Source organism: Phalacrocorax carbo, chromosome 10 (genome assembly GCF_963921805.1).
Source record: "Phalacrocorax carbo chromosome 10, bPhaCar2.1, whole genome shotgun sequence".
Classification (NCBI taxonomy): Eukaryota; Metazoa; Chordata; class Aves; order Suliformes; family Phalacrocoracidae; genus Phalacrocorax; species Phalacrocorax carbo.
Genome location: NC_087522.1, coordinates 22,646,280 through 22,671,759, shown reverse-complemented (window position 1 = coordinate 22,671,759; position 25,480 = coordinate 22,646,280). Strand labels below are relative to the sequence as shown.

At 41.0% G+C, this 25,480-nt stretch overlaps 2 protein-coding genes across 2 annotated transcripts in view; one reads left to right on the top strand and one right to left on the bottom strand.

The window, feature by feature from the left end:
- Positions 1-9,173, bottom strand: part of TMEM87A (transmembrane protein 87A) — a 33,833-nt gene extending 24,660 nt beyond the window's left edge. The window contains exon 1 of the mRNA XM_064462456.1: positions 9,153-9,173. Within this exon, the coding sequence (XP_064318526.1) occupies positions 9,153-9,155 (3 nt within the window). The 5' untranslated portion in view covers positions 9,156-9,173. The remainder of the gene's footprint in view (positions 1-9,152) is intronic.
- The window catches only part of GANC (glucosidase alpha, neutral C), a 29,757-nt gene that overhangs the window by 318 nt on the left and 3,959 nt on the right, over positions 1-25,480 (top strand). The window contains exons 2-22 of the mRNA XM_064462447.1: positions 931-993; positions 2,506-2,614; positions 4,181-4,308; positions 6,035-6,217; positions 7,077-7,122; positions 8,538-8,604; positions 9,983-10,079; positions 10,493-10,673; positions 11,554-11,707; positions 12,915-13,150; positions 14,171-14,297; positions 15,195-15,274; positions 16,161-16,304; positions 16,709-16,805; positions 17,182-17,283; positions 17,781-18,024; positions 19,695-19,759; positions 20,948-21,024; positions 22,192-22,266; positions 23,398-23,511; positions 24,664-24,776. Of these exons, the coding sequence (XP_064318517.1) occupies positions 931-993; positions 2,506-2,614; positions 4,181-4,308; positions 6,035-6,217; positions 7,077-7,122; positions 8,538-8,604; positions 9,983-10,079; positions 10,493-10,673; positions 11,554-11,707; positions 12,915-13,150; positions 14,171-14,297; positions 15,195-15,274; positions 16,161-16,304; positions 16,709-16,805; positions 17,182-17,283; positions 17,781-18,024; positions 19,695-19,759; positions 20,948-21,024; positions 22,192-22,266; positions 23,398-23,511; positions 24,664-24,776 (2,502 nt within the window). The remainder of the gene's footprint in view (positions 1-930; positions 994-2,505; positions 2,615-4,180; positions 4,309-6,034; positions 6,218-7,076; positions 7,123-8,537; positions 8,605-9,982; positions 10,080-10,492; positions 10,674-11,553; positions 11,708-12,914; positions 13,151-14,170; positions 14,298-15,194; positions 15,275-16,160; positions 16,305-16,708; positions 16,806-17,181; positions 17,284-17,780; positions 18,025-19,694; positions 19,760-20,947; positions 21,025-22,191; positions 22,267-23,397; positions 23,512-24,663; positions 24,777-25,480) is intronic.

The following is a 25,480-nucleotide window of genomic DNA, read 5'->3' as shown; positions in this document are numbered from 1 at the left end:
GGGGAGCCGGTTTCACAACGCGCAGGGCAGTGCGGGTGCAGGCCGCACCCCGGGGAGGTTAGTCCGGTTGCAGGGTGTTAAATGTGGCGACGGAGTCCCACAGACCTGGTGCAAAAACCCGAAGGCACGTGGGTGTCTTCAGGCAAAAATGGGAAGGATTAAGTTGCCTAAATATAAGGTTACTGTGAGGTCTCTAATAATAATCCGGGTCTACTAATATTTAGCTCACAGTAATTGTGACCGAGTCTTCATGGCTGCCATCTGCATTCTATATGTTGCATATGTATAATTATTAAGTATTTTGTAAGCATTGGCTCTTTGCCAGTACTAATACCTCACTCTTTTCCATGTGTGTCTGAACTCAGCATGTTGTCGGGAGTATTTTGATGATATACGCTACTGGCAGCCCGTTTGTTTTTTCACGCAAGCCAAAAATTTACTGCTAATAGATCTAAAAGCTACCTCAGGCCTAGAGATAGCGTCAGCAGCACCATCAGAAGCCTCCCTCCCTCCCTCATCGGTCCCACTGCAGGTAGAAGAGAAGGGTGCAGGGTTTCTTCTCTGCCTGTCTTGCCCCTTTCTCCATTCTTATTACTGGAACATAATATTTGACTGTAAGGACTGCTGAGAGAGATCTGGGTTCAAAATGCAAAGCCCTAAGAATTCACTCATGCTGAAATTCAACTCTGTTAGTCATGGATTCAATTGTTTGCCAAAATTATCAAAGTTTAAAAGGAAATGGTTTAGCATGGAACTGTGCAAGAAATTCTTCTGATATCCAAACACAGTAGTTTGAAGTCCAACACATTTTTATATCAACACAGTAATCTCTCTAATCCTCACCCCTCTTGAGGAGGGCACCCATCATCTGATCAGTCAGCAGGTGTTTGGTGAACACATTTAACCATTTTCTGTATCTGCTCTTTCTAGTGTCCAAGATGAGGCTGTGGGCAAAAGCACCTTTAAAGAATGCAACCAGATTGCTTTTTACAGGTAAAGAAAAGAATTGTAGTGAGGTTTGGTTTTGTTTTTTTTTTTTAAACTAGTAATATTAAAAGATACAGAAAGTAGTTACACATTGATTTTTAATCGTAGAAAGTCTGCTGCTTTCAGGATTTGTCTTTCAAAGTGAGTGTTCCACTCACCTGTCAGCAAGCAATAATAAGCATATTTTAAAAGGTGGAATCTTACGTACAAAACCCCTTCTGTTAAAATTCAAAGAGTCAGTCCTCTCATCTGACAAAGCCCCAGCAATATTTTAACTGTAGGTACGCTCAGACACAGGTTGCTTTCTTGATATGGATATTTCTTGAATATCCATAGTTCAAAACAACAGAATTCTCAATAGAAACCATTAGTATGTGACAGTATCATAAATGATTACAGTCCTGTTGAACAAATACCGTGGCCAGAATTCAGTATCAAATCTAAATTCTAGCTCATTAGTCTCTTAAAGCTAATCTTAAGCTAAGTGATCCTTCTCATCCAATTTCTGAGATACCTCTCCGGCTTTTTTTCCTCCCATCCTCTATCGTCTTCTATCCAGGGCTGCCTGGATGAAAGGAATGGTTGCCCAGTGTTATACCAACTAACCAGAAAACCCCAAATAACATTTTGACAGTGGGAGCAGGACTCCTTCCTCTTTCTGCACCAGCCCTTTCTACCCTGTTGCTATTTTAACCTAACACATCTAATTTCTCAGCAGCAGGTTGCCACACATTGGCAAGCATCAGATCCTGTCTTTGTTATGCTTTTAAAAGAAATCCTTTTATCTGATTGCTCACATTTGTGCAATATCTGTTTGCAAGGAAACAAAGCCAGTTTACTACTGAAGGAACTTCCCTTTAAGGTAGCCTTCAAGACACTTAACCTTCAAGTAGTTCATAAAACCTGGGTTCAGCAAGGCGCATTCAACAAACAGTTGAAAGAGCCTGTTTCAGGGTCTCTGTCCTAAAAACATCGTTAGCACCAAAAGCTGTAGTCAAAACTCAGTAGTCAGCAGGCTTGTTGAAAAACTATTTCCTCAATGTGTGTTCAGGAGGTTACAAATTACAAGCATAGACTGTTTCATCACCACAGACTGTAGAAGCTATTCACTATGGGGTTGCAGACCAAGCAGGGGTATATGATAGAAAATGAAAAACAGATTATTCAGATGAAATTTCTGGGGTCATGGAAAGAAGAATGTAACCGGACAACTGAGAATTTAGCTGGACACTTGAATTAAGACTATGATTGTTTAAAAAAAACACTGTAGCGTGGTGATGGGTGACCAAAACCCTCTAACATCTCAGTCATAAATATGTATGTGTGCTCAGAACTACGTTCCTTCCTTTTCTCATTGACTTGAAGCACTGATAATAATTGTATTTGAAAAAATTCAAGACATAATTATTAATTAGGCATTTCCAACAATATTATATCCCTCTGTGTAGTGTAAGCCACAGTCTTACAAAGTCTCCCACAACAATTAGGGAGACCAAAAATAATTTTCTGTCTTGACAGGCGTCAGAAACTTCTACATCCTGGAAAGTCGTTGTATCGAGCATTGTTGGATTCGGTCGTGTTAAGTGATGAGAATGTCAAATTCCAAATTATTCATGAGGAGAATAAGGTGAGATCCCACCTAGCATAAGAGAGTGCTTACAGAAAGAGCAGTGAATATTATCAACCAGTCTGATAATATTTGCAGGTTTTGAGATTCTTCAATGGTGGATAATTAAGATATGATGCAAAGTATCGGCCTAAAGATGTCCTTACCAGTCAGTATTTATTTGACAACTTGAGACTGCACAAGGAGAACAGATGTTTTAAGGAACTTAAAAAAATCTTTAATGACTTGTTGAAAAATCTGAATAGAACTCTTCTTAGCTGCAAAAAATGTTTTTAATTCAGAGTTTTCTCCACAGTTCCAAAATAACAAATTATTTTTCTGTAATGGAGTAAGAAGACCTATGTTCCAGCACCTCCTAACCATTCCTTTGTATTCCTGTGTTTGCTCAAAGGCAGTTTTTTTGGGAAAAAAAAGTCGTCTTTGCATTTAAGAAGGCAGCCAGGAAGAGGGGTGTCTCCTGTTTCTCTAATCTAACAGCATAGCAGCTAGCACATTCACTCAGGGAAGAGGCAACCTAACCTGTCCTCAGATTATGGGAGTTAGGAACTACATCTCTCTTCCATGCTCTAAGCATCACACTATGTAGGTAGTCTGCACAAATGTATTTTCTGCCTCTCTTGTTAATCCTGACCTTCTTTGCAGTCAGCACAGAAAAAAAAAACATTTTTTTTGTCTAGATTTTAAGGTAGAGTGAAGGCTGAAGGCACTGTGGCTTCCTAGACTATTCAGGGGTTTATACAAAGATGGCATAATGTAAAATATTTCCTGGGAAGCAGGATCTGGAACTCCAAATGAATCTTTTTTCTCTTGCTTACTCTCCCGCTGGTCTTACGGCTCTTTCATTCTTTCATGCCTTTGAAGAGAGCAGGGCTGACTGGCATCCAGGTAGCGGGAAAAGATACCAGGCCAAAATTCTTCAGCCAGTTTTGCATCTCATGGGAAGAGAGATCAAGAAAGGAAAAAAACAGAAGAAAATCTGACTTGTGGTGTAGGGATCTTCCATGGAAGAAAAATGAGTAATTTTGTATGAGCTAAAACAGAGTGACTTCCCAGTTCCCTGAACTGTAAAATAGCAAGTTACAGTGGGTGGAGCAGTATTATGCATTTTCTTTAGGCACCTTTCTGACACAGTTCATCACTGTCAGCACCACTGTGAATACTAGTGAGCACAGAGCACTGACGTTTTTGCAAAAAGCCCACATCTCAGTAGTATCCCACTCTTACATTGACAGCACAGTAGTGAAATTGTCCAAACTTCGACATTTGTGTATGCCACCCGTTTTCCATCCTGCTTGTGGGGAGAGCTGCAAAATGCTGGACATGAAGAGTCATGTCTAGACATGCTTGACACGCTAGACTTGAAGATAAAGAGTTGCTTCTTCAAAGAGGAGAAGTAGAGTTAGCTGGTGTAAATTCAGATGGATGATGATTGTTACTCAGCAATGCTAAAGAACGTTAAGTCAGAAAGCAGGCATGGTTTTTTCCAGACAGTAGGTGGTGATGTTGAGTTGAAAAGTAAGTTGGTATTTGTTATCACTACCAGTTTATCTGTTTGTTTGCTCCCAGGTTCTTCTACAAGTAGAAATTTGTGAAATAGAAGGCAATATTTTCAGGCTTAAAATTGACGAGGCAGCTCCTCTCAGAGCAAGATACAAAGTTCCTGATGTTCTTATAAAGGAACCTACCACCCAGAGGTAAGTGATGGGAAGATGTTTCAGCACCTTAGTAACTTATACAGCTTCATTTGCAAGAGTGTTTTCCCTTCTCATTTGCACGACACTACAGTTGTCTCTCTACAATACAAAGTTGTTACAGGAAGAGAAAATAAAAATGCACGCGGTTAATTTACTTTCAAAAATTCATGTTAAATACATAGGAAAAGGTTTTTATTATATACATCAGAATATATACTTCAGAAACTTGAGGCTGTTTGACCCAGTCAGAAAATAGCCTACCTGTTATGATGCATCATTTTACCTAAGGCATTACTTGCTATTGTGAAACGAATAGCATGCCTGGTTGACATGGGGCGGGCAGTGGACATTGTCTGCCTGGACTTCTCCAAGGCCTTTGATACGGTCCCCCACAGTCTCCTCCTGGAGAAATTGATGTGTTACGGCCTAGACAAGGGGTCTGTGCAGTGGGTGGGGAACTGGCTGACAGGCTGCACCCAAAGGGTGGTGGTAAATAGCTCTTTCTCAAACTGGCAACGTGTCACTAGTGGAGTCCCCCAGGGATCGATATTGGGCCAAATGTCATTCAATATCTTTATAAGTGATCTGGATACTGCCATCAAGTGTAGCCTGATGAAGTTTCCAGATGACACCAAGTTGAGTGGGGAAGTAGACACTCCAGAAGGGAGAGCTGCTCTGCAGGGAGATCTGGATAGGCTGGAAGAGTGGGCCAGCAAGAACCTTATGAAGCTCAACAAGGAGAATTGTAAGGTCATGCACCTGGGAAAACATAATCTGGCAGTGCAGCACAGACTGGGATCCACCTGGCTGGAGAGCAGCTCTGTGGAAAGGGACCTGGGGGTCCTGGTGGACACGAAGCTCAACATGAGCCAACAGTGGCTGCTGCGGCCAAGAAGGCCAACAGGATGCTGGGTTGCATCAAAAAGGGCATCACCAGCACAGAGAAAGAAGTCATTATCCCGCTCTACTCAGCGCTGGTCAGGCCACACCTGGAGTCCTGTGTACAGTTCTGGTCCCATCTATACAAAAAGGATGTGGCCAGGCTGGAAGGGGTCCAGAGAAGGGCCACCAGGATGATCAGAGGACTGGGAAGCCGCCATACGAGTATAGGCTGGGAGAGCTGGGTTTGTTCAGCCTTGAGAAAAGGAGGCTCAGAGGGGATCTCATCCCCATGTACCAGTACTTAAGGGGCAGCTACAAAGAAGATGGAGACTCCCTTTTTACACAGAGTCACATGGAGAGGACAAGGAGGAATGGACACAAGTTGCTCTTGGGGAGATTCCGACTGGACGCCAAAGGGAAATTTTTCACAGTGAGGACAGTCACCATTGGAATAATCTCCCCAGGGAAGGGGTTGACTCAGCCACGTTGGACACCTTCAGGAGTCGTCTGGACAGGGTGCTGGGCCGTCTTGTCTAGGCTGGGCTCTCCTAGAAAGGTTGGACTAGATGATCCCTGAGGTCCCTTCCAACCTGGGATTCTGTGATTCTGTGAATGCAAACTCTGGATAGTTTTCATGGCAGTTCTGTAGCCACCTGTTGCACTGTTCAGTGAACCCTGAACACAGCATGTATTTCTGGGGTTCTTTGCTGCAACATTGGCCTTGAGGTTTTATAATATATGTGGATATTCTCAGCCCATCTTTTGTTTCAAGTTATTATTTAATTACAGTAGATTTCATGTGCTGCTGATTGATACAGTGCTGTTGTTGCTTTTCATTTGCCAGACTCTCTTTATCCCAGAAGGAGGCAGGTATTTTGGTGGTGTTGAGCGTTAATGAGGACTACAAACTTCAAGTCACAGCAAATCCCTTCCAGATTGAGGTACAGTCCAAGGGTGAGACTGTTCTGAGCATGAATTCCAATGGATTGTTATATTTTGAGCACCTACAACCACCTCCCAGTGATAGGTACAGTATCTGTCTACCACATTGTAGTATGTACTGATTGTGCTGTAGCTGAAGATAAAAAATTCTGTGGAATTGCAATTTCTATGATAGAAGCTTTTATGCATTGAAATCTGTCTTCTCCTTTACTTCATACCAGTAAGTACAATGGTGAAAATTTAACAAAGAAATTCTAGGTCAATTAGCTGCAGACTGTTTCAATCCCTTACAGCAGCCATGCACAAAATGCTGTCATCAGTTAATGGCCAATTCTGTAAAGCACTGAAGTATCCTGGTACCCTTGTCTTTCTTGGGAATGAGTGATGGTAATATGATGAGGTTATTGTTTTGTCTCATTTTATGACTAAACTTACTCTATAGGTAAGCTTGATTCACCATATAAGCTCTTGAAGTAAGTTTTGTTCAACTTACAATGTGCCATATAGCTGCAAGATTTTACAGGTCAATCCTACTGCAAAGTGCTGAAAGGGTGAGAAACCACAGTGCAGGACATGTCATGACTAGGAAAAGAGCATAGCAAGCGTCTCTCCTAGAGACCATTATTTCAAAAATTATAATTAATAGAGAGCCCTTAACGGAGAACAACAAAGAAGTGAGGATCTTCTGGGCAGGTAAAACACTGACACAGATAGGAATAAATGTGAAAGGCCAAGGAGTCAACCTAACTCAAATATGGGGTGAAGGTTATTTTAAGACACTGAATATTAGAATTATTTGCCAATTAGAGCTCTCAACAATGACATGAATTTTTCAGAATAGTCAGAATGTATAAGGCAATACATAAGGCTGTATGAATTTTCTCTTTGAAATCCTTCCTTATGTTAACAATAAACTGATTATTTCTATGTGTTTGTTTCACTAGAAAACCTACAGCAGAAAATGAGGAGGCAGCAAGTGATTACTCTAAGGTAACCCACGCTTACTCCAATTCCAGCATGAATATTTTGTAGAAAAGATAATTGATTAATTGGAATCACATGTGCATGATTTCTTCTCATACTATGTGTACAAACATAGCCTAAACACTTTCCAGTGAAATTCAAAAAGGACCTGTTATTTCATGTTGAGATATTTTGTAAATTCATAGTTGAATAAAGGTTTATGTGTTTTACCAGGGCTGTAGAAGGCATCAGTCAGGTAGATCTGGCTCAAAAATATTTTTTCCATGGCCTTTTTATATATATTTTCTTTCTTTTTTGTTCTCTCATTTGGTTTGGAGTAGATGTGTAAAAGGGATTTTTATGGTGATATTTGGTCATTTTCAAATTCCCTGTTCATTGCAAAGAGAATTTCAAAAGAACAAGACCTGTATTATAACAGTCCAAAAATATGCCTCTGCATACATTCATGCTTAATACAGAAGTAAGATTCTCTCTGAAAAGAGACCAGGTCCTGGCAGTGCATAAAGGCACATACCAGTTTTCTTGGGAGGCTGAGTTATGCCCATGATATAATTTTAGCCTCCTGCAGAGCAGGTGGCTGCTTACTCCACCGTCCTGTTATAAATGGCAGGAGATATGCATCTTCAGCATGCTTGTGTCTGAACTCTGGGTTCTGCCAGGGAGTGTGCATGCTTTGGGGGAGTCACGCAGCTGCAAGAGGCCACATCCACTTCTGGGGTTAATGTAGAAAAGAAAACCAGGAAAGACACTGCAAAAAGTGGAAGTTTTAGGACAATGAATGGCAGGGCACAATGCTCAAAATTTGGAGGAGGCTAAAAATGAGTTACACACAGAGGACCCTGGAGAGCCTGGAGAGTTATTTTTGTTGTCTGACCCTTACTGTTCAGGGCAGTGTGCTGGTTTCTGTTTGTACAGGTTTTCCTGTTTGGTTCCATCTATGCAATCTTTGCATTTCATAATCATGTTCAACATGCAGAAGAGAGCCATTTTTTACAGTGAAAGCAATCATTCACTGGAACAGCCTCCCCCAGGACATGGTAGAGTCCCCCATCGCTGGAGGTTTCAAGGTGCAATTGGACAGGGTGCGAGATAATACCTAGGCTCCCTTGTCCATGAAAGGTTGGACCAGATGATCTTTTGAGGTCCTTTCCAGCCTGGGCTATTTTATCATTCTATGATTCTATCCAAGACTTTAGGTATTCCTTTTATGCTGTAGCAGAGTGCATGTGTGCTACACTAACACATCAGTTCTTCAGTGTCAATTCCTGCAGCAGAATCTGAATTGTGTTATATTAAACAGATCTAGCAAAAAAACAACCCAGTTAACAATGTACAAATCTCATGTGCATAAACACATTTTTCTTAGAATACGTTGTGTGTCCAGTTGCATTTGCTAGACTTAGGTGTTTCTGTTTATGCAGGAGAAACAAGAGAATCTAGGTCTCTGGCAAGAGAAATTTGGCAGCTTCTTAGACATCAAAGCTCATGGTAAGTCTCAGCCCAGTTCTGAAAACAGCTTTACTGCTTTGTATATAGCTGCATTCATTCATATTTCTGTCTGCTTTCTGTTTAGCTGTTTAACATTTATCAGTGTCTCACTAGCTCCTTATTTTAACTTGCCCATCAGTTATCAGTGATGGGTAACAAACTTGACAAAAGTACTGGAAGTATTCATTAGATTTCTGTTCAGGAGGGAATATATTAAATGTGACCCATTTTGTCAGCTCACTGTGTACCATTTCTGACATAGCATAACCCTGTCTGTGTTGGCTGACTGGTATACAATGCATTATTTCCTTTTTATTTTCCTTTTTTTCTCTTTTAGTATCAGCACATAACATTGATTTCACTTGTAATTTATTCTCACAATATATCAGAAATCATGATACCCAAGCATTAACAATTGTCACAGAAAAACTCTTTGTAAGTGAGGGACTACAAAAGGCAATAGGTTAAAGAAAGGAAAGAAGGTTATAGAAACCTGTAGGTCAGTAGCTCAAATACAATTTAAATTAATAATTACCAAAATTTATTACCATCTGCTGTCTGTCCAGTTGTATTCTGCACTGAGTTGGTTAGCTTTGTCCATTACCACTGTCATGCCCACTTTCATATCAACCAGCACTACCCAGCAGCTGCAGCCAGGAGAGAGGAGTCTGAAAGAGCTTCCTTTCGGTGACAGGGGATTCTTCAGTTCACAGTCAAGACACAGAGGGGCAGAAAGCTGTTGCCCATGTTGTTCATGCTGTATCTAATGTGTTAGGCCAGCATCATGGTTTTTTCTGTTTCTCTGTGTTGGAGGAGTAAAGTCCATATGGTCAGGTCTTCATCCTGAAGCCACTGCTTGTCAGTCTACAGGATCTCTGGTCACCTGCCAAAAGTTGCTCTGGATAGTAATGTGACAAGATGATATCACTGGCAGAGGCTCTTATTCATGCTACTCCCCTGGCTGAGGCTGAAGAGAAGAGCAGTAGAAAACAGGCAACTGACTCTAAAGTCCACTCTGCTGTACCACAGTGCTGCAAAGCTTGGCTTGTAGGTACAGGGATAGAAACAGGAAATAATTTTACGCAGTTTCACTACAGAATAAAGAAATGACCCACTTTTTTTTTTTTCTATTGAAGTGATTCATTTTATCTTCTTAAGCAGACCAAAATCAAAATAAATATAATAAAATCTGTCTAAAACATTACCTCTATAGTACATAAGTAATAATGAAAGAGAAGTTGAAAGCAAGTATGAAAGAACTAATTATTAAAACCTGCTTTTTAATATTTTTTTTCAGTTAGGTTGCTCTGCTCTGTTGCTTTCAGCTAAGCCTGAGAATAGAACTCTCTGGTTTTCTCTTTTAATGTTATTCCCACAGGTCCTAGTTCGGTAGGCATGGACTTCTCTTTACATGGATTTGACCATGTTTATGGAATACCACAACACACAGAAGCACTTCTTCTCAAAAACACCAGGTAAAGGTAGCAGATTGTTAGTGAAAGCAGTATTGTTTTTGTAAAGGAGAGCTGTAACATTGCCTTAATAATTTAATGCAGACAACAGCTTGAGATGTGTATATTATATAGTATATATTTTAGTTTAATGATACACCAAGCTGAATCATAGCCCCTGTCCATGGGGACTAAGTTGTTAGAGCAAATGAGCAGTAGTCTTACTGGATGCAAAAATATCATTTGATTCAGATAGCTAGGACTAAAGCAAAGAAGCAGTAATCTGGTCCATGTTTCAGCTCTGGATGCTAAACGAAAGACCATAATACAGAGTGTTCACTGAGCGTTCACTGAGTGTAGTGGGATGGCAATAAAGCTAAAACTGTCCTAGTGCAGGATGCATACGTATAACAGACACATCTCTCTGTCTGTCCTAGTGATGGTGATGCCTACCGGCTTTATAATTTGGATATCTTCGGCCACAAGATTCATGACAAAATAGGCATTTATGGTTCGGTGCCCCTTCTCGTGGCACACAAGCCTAACAGAACTTCAGGGATTTTCTGGCTGAACTCTTCAGAAACACTGGTGGATATTAGTACAAAGGCAGTAGCTGAGGTGAGTTGTTCACTTTCCTCAGAATTCAATAACAAAAGAAAGCACTCCTGGGCAGGGCCAACAGCAATGTGGCAACGATATTGGAGATTTTATCTTTTGCTCCCTAATGAAGAATTATCAGTCTCTTCCTCCTGTCCTCCCTACTGCTAAATTTATTGTGTTAAACCACTGAAAAGAACAAGATGACACCTTTCAAGAGTCAAGTTATAGAACTTGTATTTTAACAGTTCTCCAAGAGAAGGCAGAGGAAATATGTAATGTTGGAGCAGAAAATACCTACACAGGTAGATGTAGCAGGCAGAAAAAAGGGTGGACAAAAATCTTGACAATCTTGGATTTGAGGAATTTTTCTGCATTTTTAAATCGTTGGAATTGCCACACATTTCTGCTTAACAAGCTCATTCTTCTGTGCAATGTAATTGACCTTCAAGAAACATAAAATGTTCAGGAAATGAACTCACTCAACTCCTCAAACACAAATATATGAATTCTGTTAAAATTGAAACCGTGAAAAAAAATATTGCTTTATTCCAGCACTTCATTACATGGTTAAAACTATTAATTTTCTTTATTACTCATGGTATAGTTATAGATACTACTCAGAAATCCTGCAGAAAATGCATAGTCTTTAATTACAGAAAAGATTTAATTTCTTTGCTCCTCATTACCCATTTTTCCTCATTAACTATTACTCTGTATTTTGTATAAGCAGTATGCAAGGTAAACGATTTGTGGTGGATATATAAGAAACGTTCAGTGTGTATTCCTAATACTTGCCAGGTATGTGTTAGTGGGTTTTGTGGGTTTCCATCTTTGCTCCTTCATTGAACAGAAGTTTGATGGAGAGAGATACTCAGTTTTACCATGGTTTCCTTCAAAGCACACATCATCTGAATCTGCTGCAGAGACTGCTAAGCAGAGAGCAGTGCCTCTAACTGATGTGCGCTGGATGTCAGAAAGCGGGATCATTGATGTTTTCCTGCTGATGGGACCCACTGCATTTGATATCTTCAAGCAGTTTGCACAACTGACAGGTATTAACTCACATATCGGATTCAGTATGGCACATTCACCTGGGAGATTCTCTGAGGAACATGCTGTACCCAAGAGTGGGTTAATATTTACGTAATATGTTGTGTGTAGAAAGCCAGTCGTTCCCAAACTGCAGTTTGTAGAGCGAAGGCTGGTGCTTTGTGAAGACATGCTTCCATCCTTGTTTTCCCTTGCACCTCCAGCTGGTCAAACTTGGCCCGAATTGAGAAGCCAGCATAGTTACTGCTATCTAAAACCGCTTCCTTATAGGAAGAGAGGAGACATGGGGCTAGAACTGCCAGTCACCATCAAGGCAGGCCACCTTATGTTGAGAAAAGCCTGAAGTTGTGGAGTAATGCATCCTGGACAGTAGAGAAAGAAGATAGGTAACTGTCCAGTGCGTCCATTAGGGAAGGGAGCAGAGATGGCATGCAGATCTGGGAAAGGAGAGAAGCAAGAGGCTCGGGAAGAGACTGAAAAATGGAGGCAAGAGGACAATCATTTTATGAAAGCAAAATTCTTTATGTACTAAAGAGAATTAAAAGCACAGAAACATCCCTGGTAGTTCCTTAGTGTGTTAGCAATGATTATTTGCTGCACTGATGTTATGGAGAGAATGTAGTTCAGCTGAACAGGAATAGGCAAGTAGCCAGATCACAAGAGGACTCACCAAGCAGAAGTGCACACTTGGGATATTTTCCCAGCTCCCTTTTGCCATATGCATACATATGTACATGTTTTCTAATTTTAAAAATTCCTAACAATTGCAATTCCATGATTCTCCTTGTACTGCAGCACCTGTGGGCCTGTTTACACTACTCGGGTTCAAGCAGTCACAGGAATTGCATTCTACTGATTAAAATCTATTTAATTGTTTGCATTAGTGACAGTCAAGCTAATCTAGATTATTTTTACATTTGAAAAAAGAACATATATTGGTTACTGGAATAACACTTCAACATCATGGAACAGCAAGTTGCATCTCACTCTTGTATTATCTGCTCTTTCTGGCTGTTGAGCCCATTGTAATGTTTGTTATTTCAAAAGTTCAGTCACTTTGGTATGAAGAATATGCTCTAGACTCAACTTCAGGTCAGCATTCCCTAGCTCCATACAGATACATATTAATCATGTTAACTTTTGCAGAGTGTCTAGATAAAATCCTGAAGGACATTAACAGTGCTGTCTTTATTCATGTATTCTCCCTAGGCACTCAAGCCCTGCCCCCCCTTTTTTCTCTGGGCTACCATCAGTGCCGCTGGAATTATGAGGATGAACAAGATGTCAAGGCAGTAGATGCTGGCTTTGATGAACATGACATTCCTTTTGATGTGATATGGCTGGACATAGAGCACACAGATGGCAAGAGGTATTTTACTTGGGACAAAAAGAAATTCCAGAACCCTAGAAAGATGCAAGAACATCTCAGGAAGAAAAAACGAAAGGTAAATAATATAGCAGGAAGAAAGAAAATATTTCTTTGTAGTGTGAATCTACCCAATCTAGCTTTAAGCAAGGTACTTCAGATACTGCAAACAGTTCAACTATAACAGGGCAAATTAGACTGTGTTGTGGTCTGGTGATATTTCCAGTGCACCAGCTATCCTGTTTAATTCAGCTCCTCGTGCCGTTTTATTATTTCATAGTTTCTTCTGTACCCTGACCATCAGGCTGTTTGACCCATGTGAAGCTCCATCTTACAGAAGCAGCTCTGTGCTGTCCTTGATGGGCACAGTGGAAAATTTTTTTACATAACACAAGCTTTCACCATTGGTAGTTGCTATCCTTGCTTCAGCTTTTCTTTGTATTGATAATACTTTTTCCGCTTATACTAACTGAGATTTGTCCTTTCTGTTGATACAATTACTTACCATAAACTAAACGTTTTTTCCTTCTGGCGAAGTCCTGGTACGATGTGTGGTCTATTATATAATAACAATTAATAATTTTTTATTACTTTCTTACTAGCTTTACTTTCTCAGCAGCAAGGCAGTTAACGGAAGCAGAAAGTGATTGCAAAATACAATAAGTGGTTGTTTAAAAAAACTAGAAACTTGTGTTGCTGTTGTATGCTATACAAACTAAGATATATTTAAATATCTTAAGGCAAATGACTTTAAGCAGACATGAACATGGAACTCAGATATTTTCCCATTCACAAAATACAGCAGTAAATTAAACATGGTGTTTTAAGGGGTTGGGGTACTTGCTTTTATCTGAAAAAATGGGTTTGGGCCCTTATTTCAGAGGAGTAAGCATGAATTCATGCCCTCCTTATAAATTCAGCTGTTATACATAAGTCTAGCACAGTACAAGAACTGGTAACTGCTTTCTAAAATTAGTGACACAGCTACCTTCTTTACCTGAAGTGAAATCATTATCTGCCTTTTATCAAAAGTGAACTCTTACTGTTTTAATCCATACAGGTGATGTTCATGATGCATTTTATTTTCTTATCCTGGCAGCTTGTCGTCATTGTAGATCCCCACATTAAGGTTGATCCCACGTATACCCTGTATTCACAGGCAAAAGACAAGGGATATTTTGTGAAAGACAGAAATGGACAAGATTTTGAAGGCATCTGTTGGCCAGGTAAAAAACCACTCTGCTTCTATATTTCAAGCTGTTTATTTTAAAAATTTTGCAGAATAGTTTAATTTGGGACCCAAGGAAGTGGAATTAAATTCTTACATTCCTTGCATTTTTTATAATTATTCATAATTTCAAATAATTTGTTGTTTCTTTGGTGCGGTCGTGTCCTTACTGCCTCAGCTGTACAACTTCCTCTGTTATACTGTTGGCTCTGCAGATAGTCCCAGCGTCTAGAGCTAAAAAAGTTGGCTTTGTTGATCAGAAGAGCCATCACTTTCCCAGGTGGTCTCGGGTAACAGAAATGCAGGCTGGCCTGTTGCAGTAAGCACAGCTTATGTAGGCTGGATGAAATTAAGTGAATCCTGAAATTGAAGACTTTGATTCAGTCATAATATAGTGATTTGACATGTTATTTTTCATTAGGAGATCTCACTGCACGGAGGCAAACGAGGTTGTCCCCCTTCTTTGCAGATGGAAAGCTTACAATCCTAGCAAAGAATGAATATGGGAAGAATCAAGGACATCTTTTAACTTCTAGTAGTATGGCAGGATGTAGTTACTCAGCTTCTCAGTGACACTTTCCTGTTTGAGCTCAAAATACCAGAGGTGCTGTCTCTCCCTGTTCAAATCTGAATGTATTTCAAACTGCTAGCAGTCATCCTTAAATAGTGTTCAGCTTCAGACCTCCAGAATCTACCTGTGTTGGTCTGCAGAAAGTGGCAAGGGGTGTACTGAGTTTCAAGTCAACCTGGAATTTGCTCTTGAGCTTTGTCTCAGAAACAATAGCGACCACATTATTGCTGCCCATTATGGAAAGCATTTAGGTATTTGGGTGCAGAGACAATGCATGCTTGCTCTTAAAATCAGGTAAATAGTTGGGATCTCCTACATCCACAGGTTCCTCTTGTTACCTGGATTTCACCAATCCTGAAGTGCGAAGATGGTATGGAGATCAATTTGCCTTCAAAACATACAAGGTATGTATTTATTTGCTCTGATCTACATATCCCAGAAAGCCTGAAAATGGGGAAAAGCAAGAAGATAAACTACTGGCTAAGGAAGTTGGTGGCTTTTGTAGCTCTATTGTCATAATGCAGAGGAAAATGTCTCAATAAGCTGAAGTACCACAGAAGAATTTTCTCCATAGACTTGTCTACACTAAGAAAGTTGGAATCCATATGCCACCAGTGAACCTGCTCACTTAGTTGCAGCAGCAGGATGGACAAACTGCAGGCATTCTAGCAACCCATAATCTAACACAGCTGCTGCAATTCCAGCTTTTACTACCATGATAGCACACAAGGAATGATGTGGGAGTGCTCTCTCATAGCTCAAGATCACTTCACCCTGACCTTCCTTCTAGCACTCCTGCCTAGTACTGGAAGTGTCTGGGTGAATGCTGCTGGGTGAATGCTGACCTCCAGTTCTGCCCCCTGCCCTGAAGTTCTGCATTGCAGGAGGGTTGTTGAAACTACTCCGCTCGTAGACATGCGTAGCAGACATTTCCCATGCTGCTTTTCCTCTCCAGTTTTTCTCTTCTGGCCTTCTCTGATTTTTGACTCATGGCTGTTTAGTACTTCTCTTTTCCCTCACCAGCAGACAGGAATAGCAAGTACCTACCAAGTTTTGTAAGAATTGCAAAAATCAAGTGGGCTTGTATGCTGCCACTCTGACCAAAGGGCCACCGAGAGAGATGAGATGAATGACTGGCAGCTCTCGTGTGACCACAGTGTAATTACCATGTCTTGCTTTGCTGCTGCTGTTTTTAGTCATATCCCAGACTGGTCTGACACACACTAGAGATAAACACACTAAGTCACACCAATGGCTCTGTTATGTCCTAATTGCAACCCTGTGTCACAGGGATCCACTAATATCCTCTTTGTATGGAATGACATGAATGAGCCTTCAGTCTTCAGAGGGGCAGAACTAACAATGCAGAAAGATGCTGTGCACTACAACAACTGGGAGCATCGGGAAGTACACAACCTCTATGGATTCTATCAGGTAGAGCATCTGGAGACACAAACCAGCAGTTATTCTCATGGAGTATGTCTATTGTGGTAATTTACACGATAATAGGTATTCTGTAACCTCCATCAAGGACTGAAACTCTGCTATGCTGGATGTTGCTGTATTTAAATAAACTCTGTGATTGATCAGAAGAAAATGTGACAACATCCATGCCTCTCTACCACAGCAACGTAAATGACGTTGGCTGTGACTACACAGTATTAATAATATTTTTTTTGTTCAAATATATCCTAGTAAGAAAGTGTTGTTTTGATAATAGGTGTTATTTGTGGGAACAGATTTCTTAATTCTCCTGCCTTGGAAGAGCTAAAAAGGCAGTGTAGCAAACATCCTAATTATAGAGTTTGCTACCTGACTTTTATATTAATGATTTTCAGCAAATGGCAACTGCAGAAGGACTCATCAGACGTTCTGCAGGAAAAGAGAGACCATTTGTCCTCACACGATCTTTCTTTGCTGGATCACAGAAGTATGGTAAGTAAGGACTAGGTGGGTGCCTTTCATGCTGCTTTGTTCTGTTAAGTTTGGCGTGGAGTAAAGTCTAGAGAGGACAAAAACTATCTTAAAAATACTGACATAGTGAGCTCATAAGAGTGCAAGTGATTAAAAAAGTCAGGAGAGGCTGGCAAAGTGTGTACAAATTAAAGGCAGAAAACCTGTGTCCTGTGACAAACCACTACCTGCTTTTATTGCATGTTTCAGGAGCATGCATGTATAAAGAAAAGAAAGTTGCAATGAACAGCAGTTCACCAGTAGATCGTGACCATTCTTGTCTTCTGTCTTAACTGCATGCATAAACTGTAGCATACACCTGACTTTCCTATGTAATGCTGAAACTGGGTGTTTCCAGGGGCAGTGTGGACTGGAGACAATAAGGCAGAGTGGGATTACTTGAAAATATCCATTCCAATGCTTCTCACCATCAGCATGGCAGGGATTTCATTCTGTGGAGGTAAGGTATTTAGCTGGAGTTGCTCACTATGCATAAATCACTGGTGCCACCAAGTTTGTATCCCAACATAGACTTGAACACAGGTGGTGGAAGGCTCAACAGTCCAGTGCATTTCCAGGAAGTTTCACAGATTAGTCTGTTTCAGAAGCCAATAGCCTGGCTCTCACCGTCATTTCTCCACTAACTCTTATGTAGTGTTTGCATTCCACCTGGAGCAGCAATCCTCAGGCGGTATACTGTAGCACCACTGTGACAGTCCTCTGTCACTGGGGAAGGCACTCAGCCTCCAAAAGCTCTCTTGCAGTTTTTATTAAAGGATAACTTGTTACACAAATTTTCCACTCTCATTTGGACAAGCAGCTGCCCAACAGCAGAACTGGAAGCACACTGTGAAATGCATGGGTTTATACGCTTGAAATGTTTGCTAGAGGAGAACTCCACATTTTTCAGAACAATTTCCAAAAATGTGTATTTTTATTTGTCTGCACAATATCTAGCTGATGTGGGAGGGTTTATTGGAGATCCAGAACCAGAATTACTTGTTCGCTGGTATCAGGCTGGAGCCTACCAGCCCTTCTTCAGAGGTCATTCTAACATGAAGAGCAAACGGCGAGAACCGTGGCTCTTTGGGGAGAAGAACACCCAGATCATCAGGGAAGCCATTAGAGAGCGCTACGTCCTCCTGCCGTACTTATACACACTGTTCTATCGGGCACACACAGCGGCTGAACCAGTTATGAGGTAAGAGCATAATTCAGGAGGTTTAGTGATTATCTTAAGGAAGTTACTTGGAGGAGGGAAGTTAAATTACCATCTCTTTTGTGATTATTAAAAAGAAAAACCACACAAAATTTAATAAATTCTATTTTCATACATTCTTCAAGCTTTGGTAGGGTTCTCTGAGGGAAATTATATGTTCTGGGTTTTTTTCCAAATGACACCTGGAACACACTAATTAAAAAAATACTGCAGTCTTTAAACACGTTTTTAAAGTACTGTGAGCTCCAAACTTCTCCTCATGATAAAGAACACTATGTAGTATTCCAGCCCATGCTTAAAACAATGCTTAATGGACTCTGAACTTGCTGACCTAAAAACATAAAGGCCATTTTGCCCCTTATGAAAGTATTTGTTACTGCTGAATGGTTACTGTTATAAAAGCTTATTTCCTAGTGATAATTTGATGATTTATCTCTGCAGTATTTCTTATCATTTTTCTTTCAGTAGAGAATCCAATAATCTAGAACAGAAATTAAATTTAAAAAATAAACTTTTTTTCTGCTGCTCTCTAACCTCTAAGAAAGTGTCTCAGTGGAACCGAATGCAACAATCCTTTCAGCAAGAGATGAATGTCATTAATCTCCCAGGTATTGCTGTGTCTTTGAGTTTGCCCTAGAACTGTCCTTTGCACCACGTTTACCTTTACTTATTGTTATGCAAATATAATACATCTCCTAAGTTATAAAGGTCTTTTTGAAAAGGGTCGAATGGTTTGACTTTTGAAGATGATTTGCATTACAGGCATAGTGTGAGCATCCGTCTGCACACGTGTAAGCGTAGATGCCCGCTTCGTACGCATTGACCTAGACAGTGGTTTTTTGTCTTTCTTGAAATAAAGCTTACGCTGACATGTGTGCTGCTCACAGTGTTAAAATAAAACTTGGATTATGTTTCATTTTCTGCAGCAGGTACAAAATTAGAGAGGAAGCATGGTATTTTTCTCACGGAGACAAGCAGAGTGGAAAATGTGTATCATTAGCAAGCATGTCAACAGCAGGGCTGCAGTGAACAAGTGGGTACCTATGAGTGAGCTGGTGAACCAGGCTTTTTGTGTAAGGAAACCCCGACCGTGACTATGAATGAGCTATTATTGTCTGAAACTTTAAATATACAGCTCCTGTTGCATAACCAGATGGTTATTGCACTGTCTTTTTTTTTTAGAAAGACTGAAAATGAACTTCTGATGCAGGTTTTTCAGTTGTGACCGGGAGGGTGATGCTGTGAAAGCAGTAGTGAGCTGCTGAGAACAGGAAGGACTGTGCTGCAGGGACTAGCTCATCAGGCGTCAGCATAGCGGGTAGACTGGGACAGAAAGGCTCATCCATCTCTCCTTTGCTGGAAGGAAGGTATATGTAGTGCATGTTTGTAAAGACTAAGGCAGGAGGGAAGAAAGGCTGCAGAAGGCCAAACCATAGGTATATTGGTGTGTCTTCACCCATGTTTTACTGGGAACGCTCATCAGTGACTCAAAAGAGATACTTTAAGCCACAGAAGATGACCTTGCCCTATCTTCAGTTCTTGATAGCTGTACCTTGTAAAGAGAGGGGTAAATGGAGCCTGAAAATGCCAGAAGGCCTTGAACAGGGTGGTGGTAGAGGAGAAACTAACTGAATCCCACTGTCTTTCTACAGGCCCCTCTGGATAGAGTTTCCAGGGGAAATAGAAACTTTTGGTGTGGAAAATGAGTACATGCTGGGTAAGCAGGTATCTTCTCATTCTCTGGAATTTGAGTTAAATAGTTTTGAGGTGATAGAGCATCGCATGACAAAACTAAAACATTAAAACTCTGCCCAAGACTTCTAAAAATTGTATTGTAGCTCAATAAAGACCTTGAGACCTCTTTAAGGGACCCGGTTTTAACAGCACTTTGAAAATAAAGGTCATACAAGACACAAAAACTGAGTTCAATCTCACTAGTCACTTTGAAAAAACATGGTCTGTTTTGACCTGAAACATGGAAGTTCACTGTAGCAGCTAAGACCACCATCTGCTTCAGAAATGACAATAGCAAACAACTACCATCCAAAGCTGATTGTTTTTTAATCTGTTATGGCTGGCCGCTAAAGTCAGTTTTCTCAGAAATTAAGCTTAAGTGGTGGGTGTGTTTGTGTAAAGTACATTTAGCCTGTACAGGAAGAGGGGATGGGAGGGGAATGTTGCATTTCATTACCATTTTTCGTTACCTCTGGGCTCAAAAGTGCCTACTAACGGCTGAAGGGACTAATAAAGTACTAATGAAGGGGCCAATTAGAGTGCCTACCAATGAAGGGACATTGCCTTCTCATGCAGAAATCTGACCAAGCTAGGCAGCACACAGCAGCAAAGCTGTGTGGTGAAGCAGAGCATTTCAGAGGACTCTGGGAGTTCAGCTTGCATCACCAGTGGGCAAGGAGGGAAGAATTCTATCAAACTGTACAGTCTATATACATAAATGTTTTGGGTTTTTTTGAGTAAAGAACCACCACTCACAGTGCAATAAGCTTAAGCAGTTGTGGGTGGGGATTTTTGTTTGTTTGTTTTTTGGTTGGTTTGGGTTTTTTCCCAAGGACATTTCTGTCTTCCACTCTTTTGGTTAGAAAAGCATATTTTTTTGTTCAACCAAAGAGCAAACAAACAGTCTTCTCATAGACTATGAGGGAACCAGAAGGGCCTCCAGGCTGGTAGGTATACAGTGCAGCTGAGCTGCATCCCAGTACCATAACAGAACAAGACCCGAGCAGCCATCACCTCCCTACACATGCCTTTTTTCCTGTAGAAAGCAAACCTAAGCACATGGTGTGCCCAAGCAAGACCCCAAAATGGCTATGGGAAGCTGACAACCCTGGCTGCTGCTCCAATGAGATGCAACCATGAGGACCACAGCCATGTTTATGTTTTTCTCCAGGAAATGCTTTGTTGGTGCATCCAGTAACGGAGCGAGAGGCCAAGGCAGTGAGTGTTCTGTTTCCAGGATCAGAGGAGGTGAGAATGAATATGAAACTGCTCAGGTGTTCAGCCCAAAGAAGTATTTTTTACAGCAACCTTCCAGTTCCCCATCTCATAACTGCTGAGCACTGCCACTGTGCCAAGTGCTGGCCAGCCATTCTGTGCCACTCTGAACCTTCTTTCCATCTTGATACCTCACATACTTGGCTCACAGTAAATTTACTTTCCTGCTTTTCAAAGAGCTGCTGTACAAATCTCAGGTCTCCTATAATTAAGTCTTCTCTCAAGGCTCTCTATTTCTCATGGAACACCAATAAACAGCTCACTAAATTGTCACATCAGAGGGAAGCTGTGGGGAGAGAAAATTATAACACGGGAATCACAAGCCTCAGTAGCCTGGGATGTGTGTGGCAAAAACTCTGACATATACAGAGATTAGTTCCTCTCTGAAGTGAAGTTATTTATCTACAGGACAGCACTGTGATCCACTCCTACACAGAGTGTTTGGCTGCAGCAACTGAGAGGTGGAGGAAGGGAAGCCGTTTGGGGAAAATAGTTCTTAAGGGAAAGCCTGAGACTCTAGTGAGGAATGAGAAGAAAGACAGCAGCAAAGGGGAGCATGTGAGACCATGCAGAGCCTTGTGACTCCATTAATGCACCCAACAACACTTGGAATTCTTCTCAATATAAGGAGAAAAACAGATGAGGCTCTCCAAACAAGTTAAGAAAAATATTTTTGTCAAGATCTCTGTGGAAATTGACTGCCTCGTACACCTAAAGCAGTTAAAACTGCTGGCAAGTACAGTGCTTGGGAAGTTTCAGGTGTAACTCTTTTTTGTGACCTGTTATTAGCAACTTTGTTGTTAATTGTCACTTCAGTAGAAATATGCTTATTTTGGAACTCAGCATTTCTATATAAAAAAAAGAAGGGTACTTCATTGTTTTGCACTTCCAGGTGCTTTAAGACATACAAGATATCACACAAACTGTAGAAAAGATCAGCTTATTTGTGTGCTTCAGGAATGAGAATTTATTCTTTCCATCCAGAAAGTAATTTGATTTTAAAAGTAAATGCTGTTTCTTGCACATTGAATAGGTTGTTAGGAACAGCAACAGCTGAGGTTAAGCAGAAGAGTAACTGCATCTTCAGAGGGAGCATATCTTGCCATATGTGTCCTGCTCATTCTTTTTCATTTTTCCTAGATTTGGTATGATTTCAGAAAATTTAAACGAATTGAAGATCCAGGCATTCTGAAGATCCCAGTAACACTGGAGAATGTATGTTTTTGTTTTAAGCTATTACTTCTGTTGAACAGGAAAAAAAAAGGCTTTGTTTTGTCAACATTTGAAATCAGAAATGTGACATTTCAATTTCCTTGTAGGAATGTAATCTGAAACAGCTTTTGTGCAGAAGAAAAGTCCTATCTCCTATGTTGTGAGATGGAACACTAATGTGTCCTGGTGGTAAAGTGAGATGATGTAAGGGTGACTTCTCCAAGCAAAGATATTTCGCTTGTACACATACAAGATTACCACTATTCCCAATGTTAGTTGTATAATTTTCTTTATGTACTTGTGTTGCAAATAGAGCAAGAGTACACTTCACTCGTAAGAGAGAAGCAAAGATATACTTTATCGGTATAAAACAGTGAGTTAACAAAGTTCAGTGGAAAATGTGATGGTGGTTTAACAAGATTCAATGGCAAGGTACACTTGATTAGTTACTGCACAGAGGACAGGGCCAGACAAAACTGTCAGGAGGACCCTCCCGTTGAGTCATGAGGTTCAGAAAGAACCCCCTTGCTTTCTAAACTCCTTCTTGGAGAAGAGTCTAGGTGTGGCTGGATCCAATCCTAGTCCCAGACTGGGTTAACAGTTTATGTCTAAAGGATTATATATGCACAATCAATCCTTTATATCACTAAGATAAGATTTTTAAGTTTAGCATGCTATTAGTCACTTACTGAGGATCTGTTGCGGCAAGGAATCTCTGAACCTTGACAGTTACCGTAAGAGGTGTCCCTAACCAAGGAGAGATCCTGGTGGGCTACCCACTGCCATGCAGAAGAGCTCAACAGGCCCTGGGCTGTCCACTATTTATGGAGTAAGATGATTGACTTATAGTCATATCTGCATGCCAGCAAGACCTCTGGATCATTGCCCCAGACAGCCCTTGGCTACTGTGTTGCCATCCATCCCCAAAGTCCAGCATAAGCTGAATGCAGCCATCAGGATCCCCGCTGGTGGTCACTGTTTATGCGGGGTCAGGGGGAGCACACTGCCGCAACTTGTGATAAAAGTTCATTTCTGAGCTTTGATAAGAGCAAGCTTCAGTTATCCCTGTTCCAAGTTAAAATTATATGATCAGAGTATGCAAACCTTTCTATACCCTGGCTTTGTGTTTTGCAGATTCCTGTATTCCAGCGGGGGGGCACTGTGATACCTCTGAAGACCAGGGCTGGAAAATCCACCGAATGGATGATAGATATTTCTTATGAACTCCATGTGGCCCTGGACAAAAAGGTACACTGAGATGATGTTCCCTTTAAGAAGTTGTCTTTTATTCCATCTGACCTTTTTAGTCCTTGCTGCCTGTATGAGCAGCACAACAGTATCTGCATCTGTATGCCCAATGGCTCTCCTCCACTTGTCCTGTTTGGGGGTGCTCCCACCTGCCTCTCACTGTTCCATCAAAGTGAGTCTGAATATAGCGGAGGCAGAATATTTTTGTGACCTTGCCAGCCCTCCTCTAGTCCCTTGGAAGAAAGAGCAGAGGATGAGCAGGCCACAAACTCCCTCTTGGACACAGAGGACTTCCCACAGCTGTCTTTTCTAATAAATGAGGTGACACCTGGCACCCACATCAATCTACAAAAACCAGCATGTCCAAGTCTTCAGGCACTCTCAGAGCTAGATTCCCTGAGCCTTCCAGGGATGCAAGTCGCTAAAGAAAAATAAACACATACCCTTCACTATGAAGCACAACATATAATGAGACATTTTTAGTTTCCTTTTTGTTGTGGTTTAATCCCAGTTGGCAACTAAGTACCACACAGCCGCTCGCTCGCCCTCCCCCCTAGCCGGTGGGGTGGGGGAGAAAACCGGGGGGAAAAAAGTAAACCCCGTGGGCTGAGATAAAGACAGTTTAATAGGACAGCAAAGGAAGAGAAAATTGTTATTGTAGTTATAATAATAATAATAATAATAATAATAATAATAATGGATGATGATGATGAAAACGAATATACAAAATAAGTGATGCACAATGCAATTGCTCACCATCCACCAACCAGTGCCCAGCCAGTTCCTGAGCAGCGGTCGCCACCCCCTGGACAACTCTCCCGCCCCGCCCCGGTTTATATACTGAGCGTGCCCTCATATGGTATGGGATATCTTTTTGGCCAGTTGGGGTCAGCTGTCCTGGCTGTGCCCCCTCCCAGCTTCTTGTGCACCCGGCAGAGCACGGGAAGCTGAAAAGTCCTTAACTAGTGTAAGCGCTGCTCAGCAACAACTAAACCATCAGTGTGTTATCAACATTATTCTCATTCTAAATCCAAAACACAGCACTGTACCAGCTACAGTGAAGAAAATTAACTCTATCTTAGCCTAAACCAGGACAATTGTCCAGTGCTAGAAGCTGCTGTTAATTTGTACTCCATCTGGTGTGTTTCGCAGGCCTGTGCAATAGGTGAGCTCTACCTAGATGATGGGCATTCGTTTCAATATCTCCACAAGAAGCAGTTCCTGTATCGGAAATTCACTTTCCACAAGAACATTCTCTCTTCCAGGTAATAGCAATTATGGACAAAAGCCACCAACAGACTGTACCTGGAAATGCCTTTTCTAGTTCATGAGGCCTTTTTGCAAATGTAGAAATATTAGACTTATCTATTGTTTAGTGAAGTCCCAGAGCATGCAGAATCTGCCATAAAGCTGCAGATAAACAATGTTCTGCTTAAGGGTAAAGGCAGCGACACATGAAATACTGAGTTGTCTCATATTGTTTCAGTCTAGTCAAATCTACAGATTCTACAGATTTGCTCAAATACAAAAAAGTCATCAGCAAGAGTAAAGCCTATCAGAGAGAAAAAAAGAAGATAAACTGGGAGATATGCAAATAGGCAACACCTGGAGTGTTTGTATTTTCTAAGATGTATTTTTCTAAGGTCTTCACTGAGAGGATGTTCCGTCACTGGAACAAGCTCCCCAGGGAAGTGGACACAGCACCAAGACTGTCAGAGTTCAAGGAGCATCGGGACAATGCTCTTAGTCCTGCGAGGAGCAGGGAATTGGACTCAATGATCCTTATGGGTCCCTTCCAACTTGAGATATTCTATGATTTTATGTGGGAACCACAAACAGACGCTACTACACATAGTCTCCAAAAGTCATCAACAAATGCACCATATATATTAGCATGGTAAAATATACAATTAAAGCACCTGAAAGGCAGCGCAAGGGGACACAACCTGCAAAGGTTGAGTGAAACAAC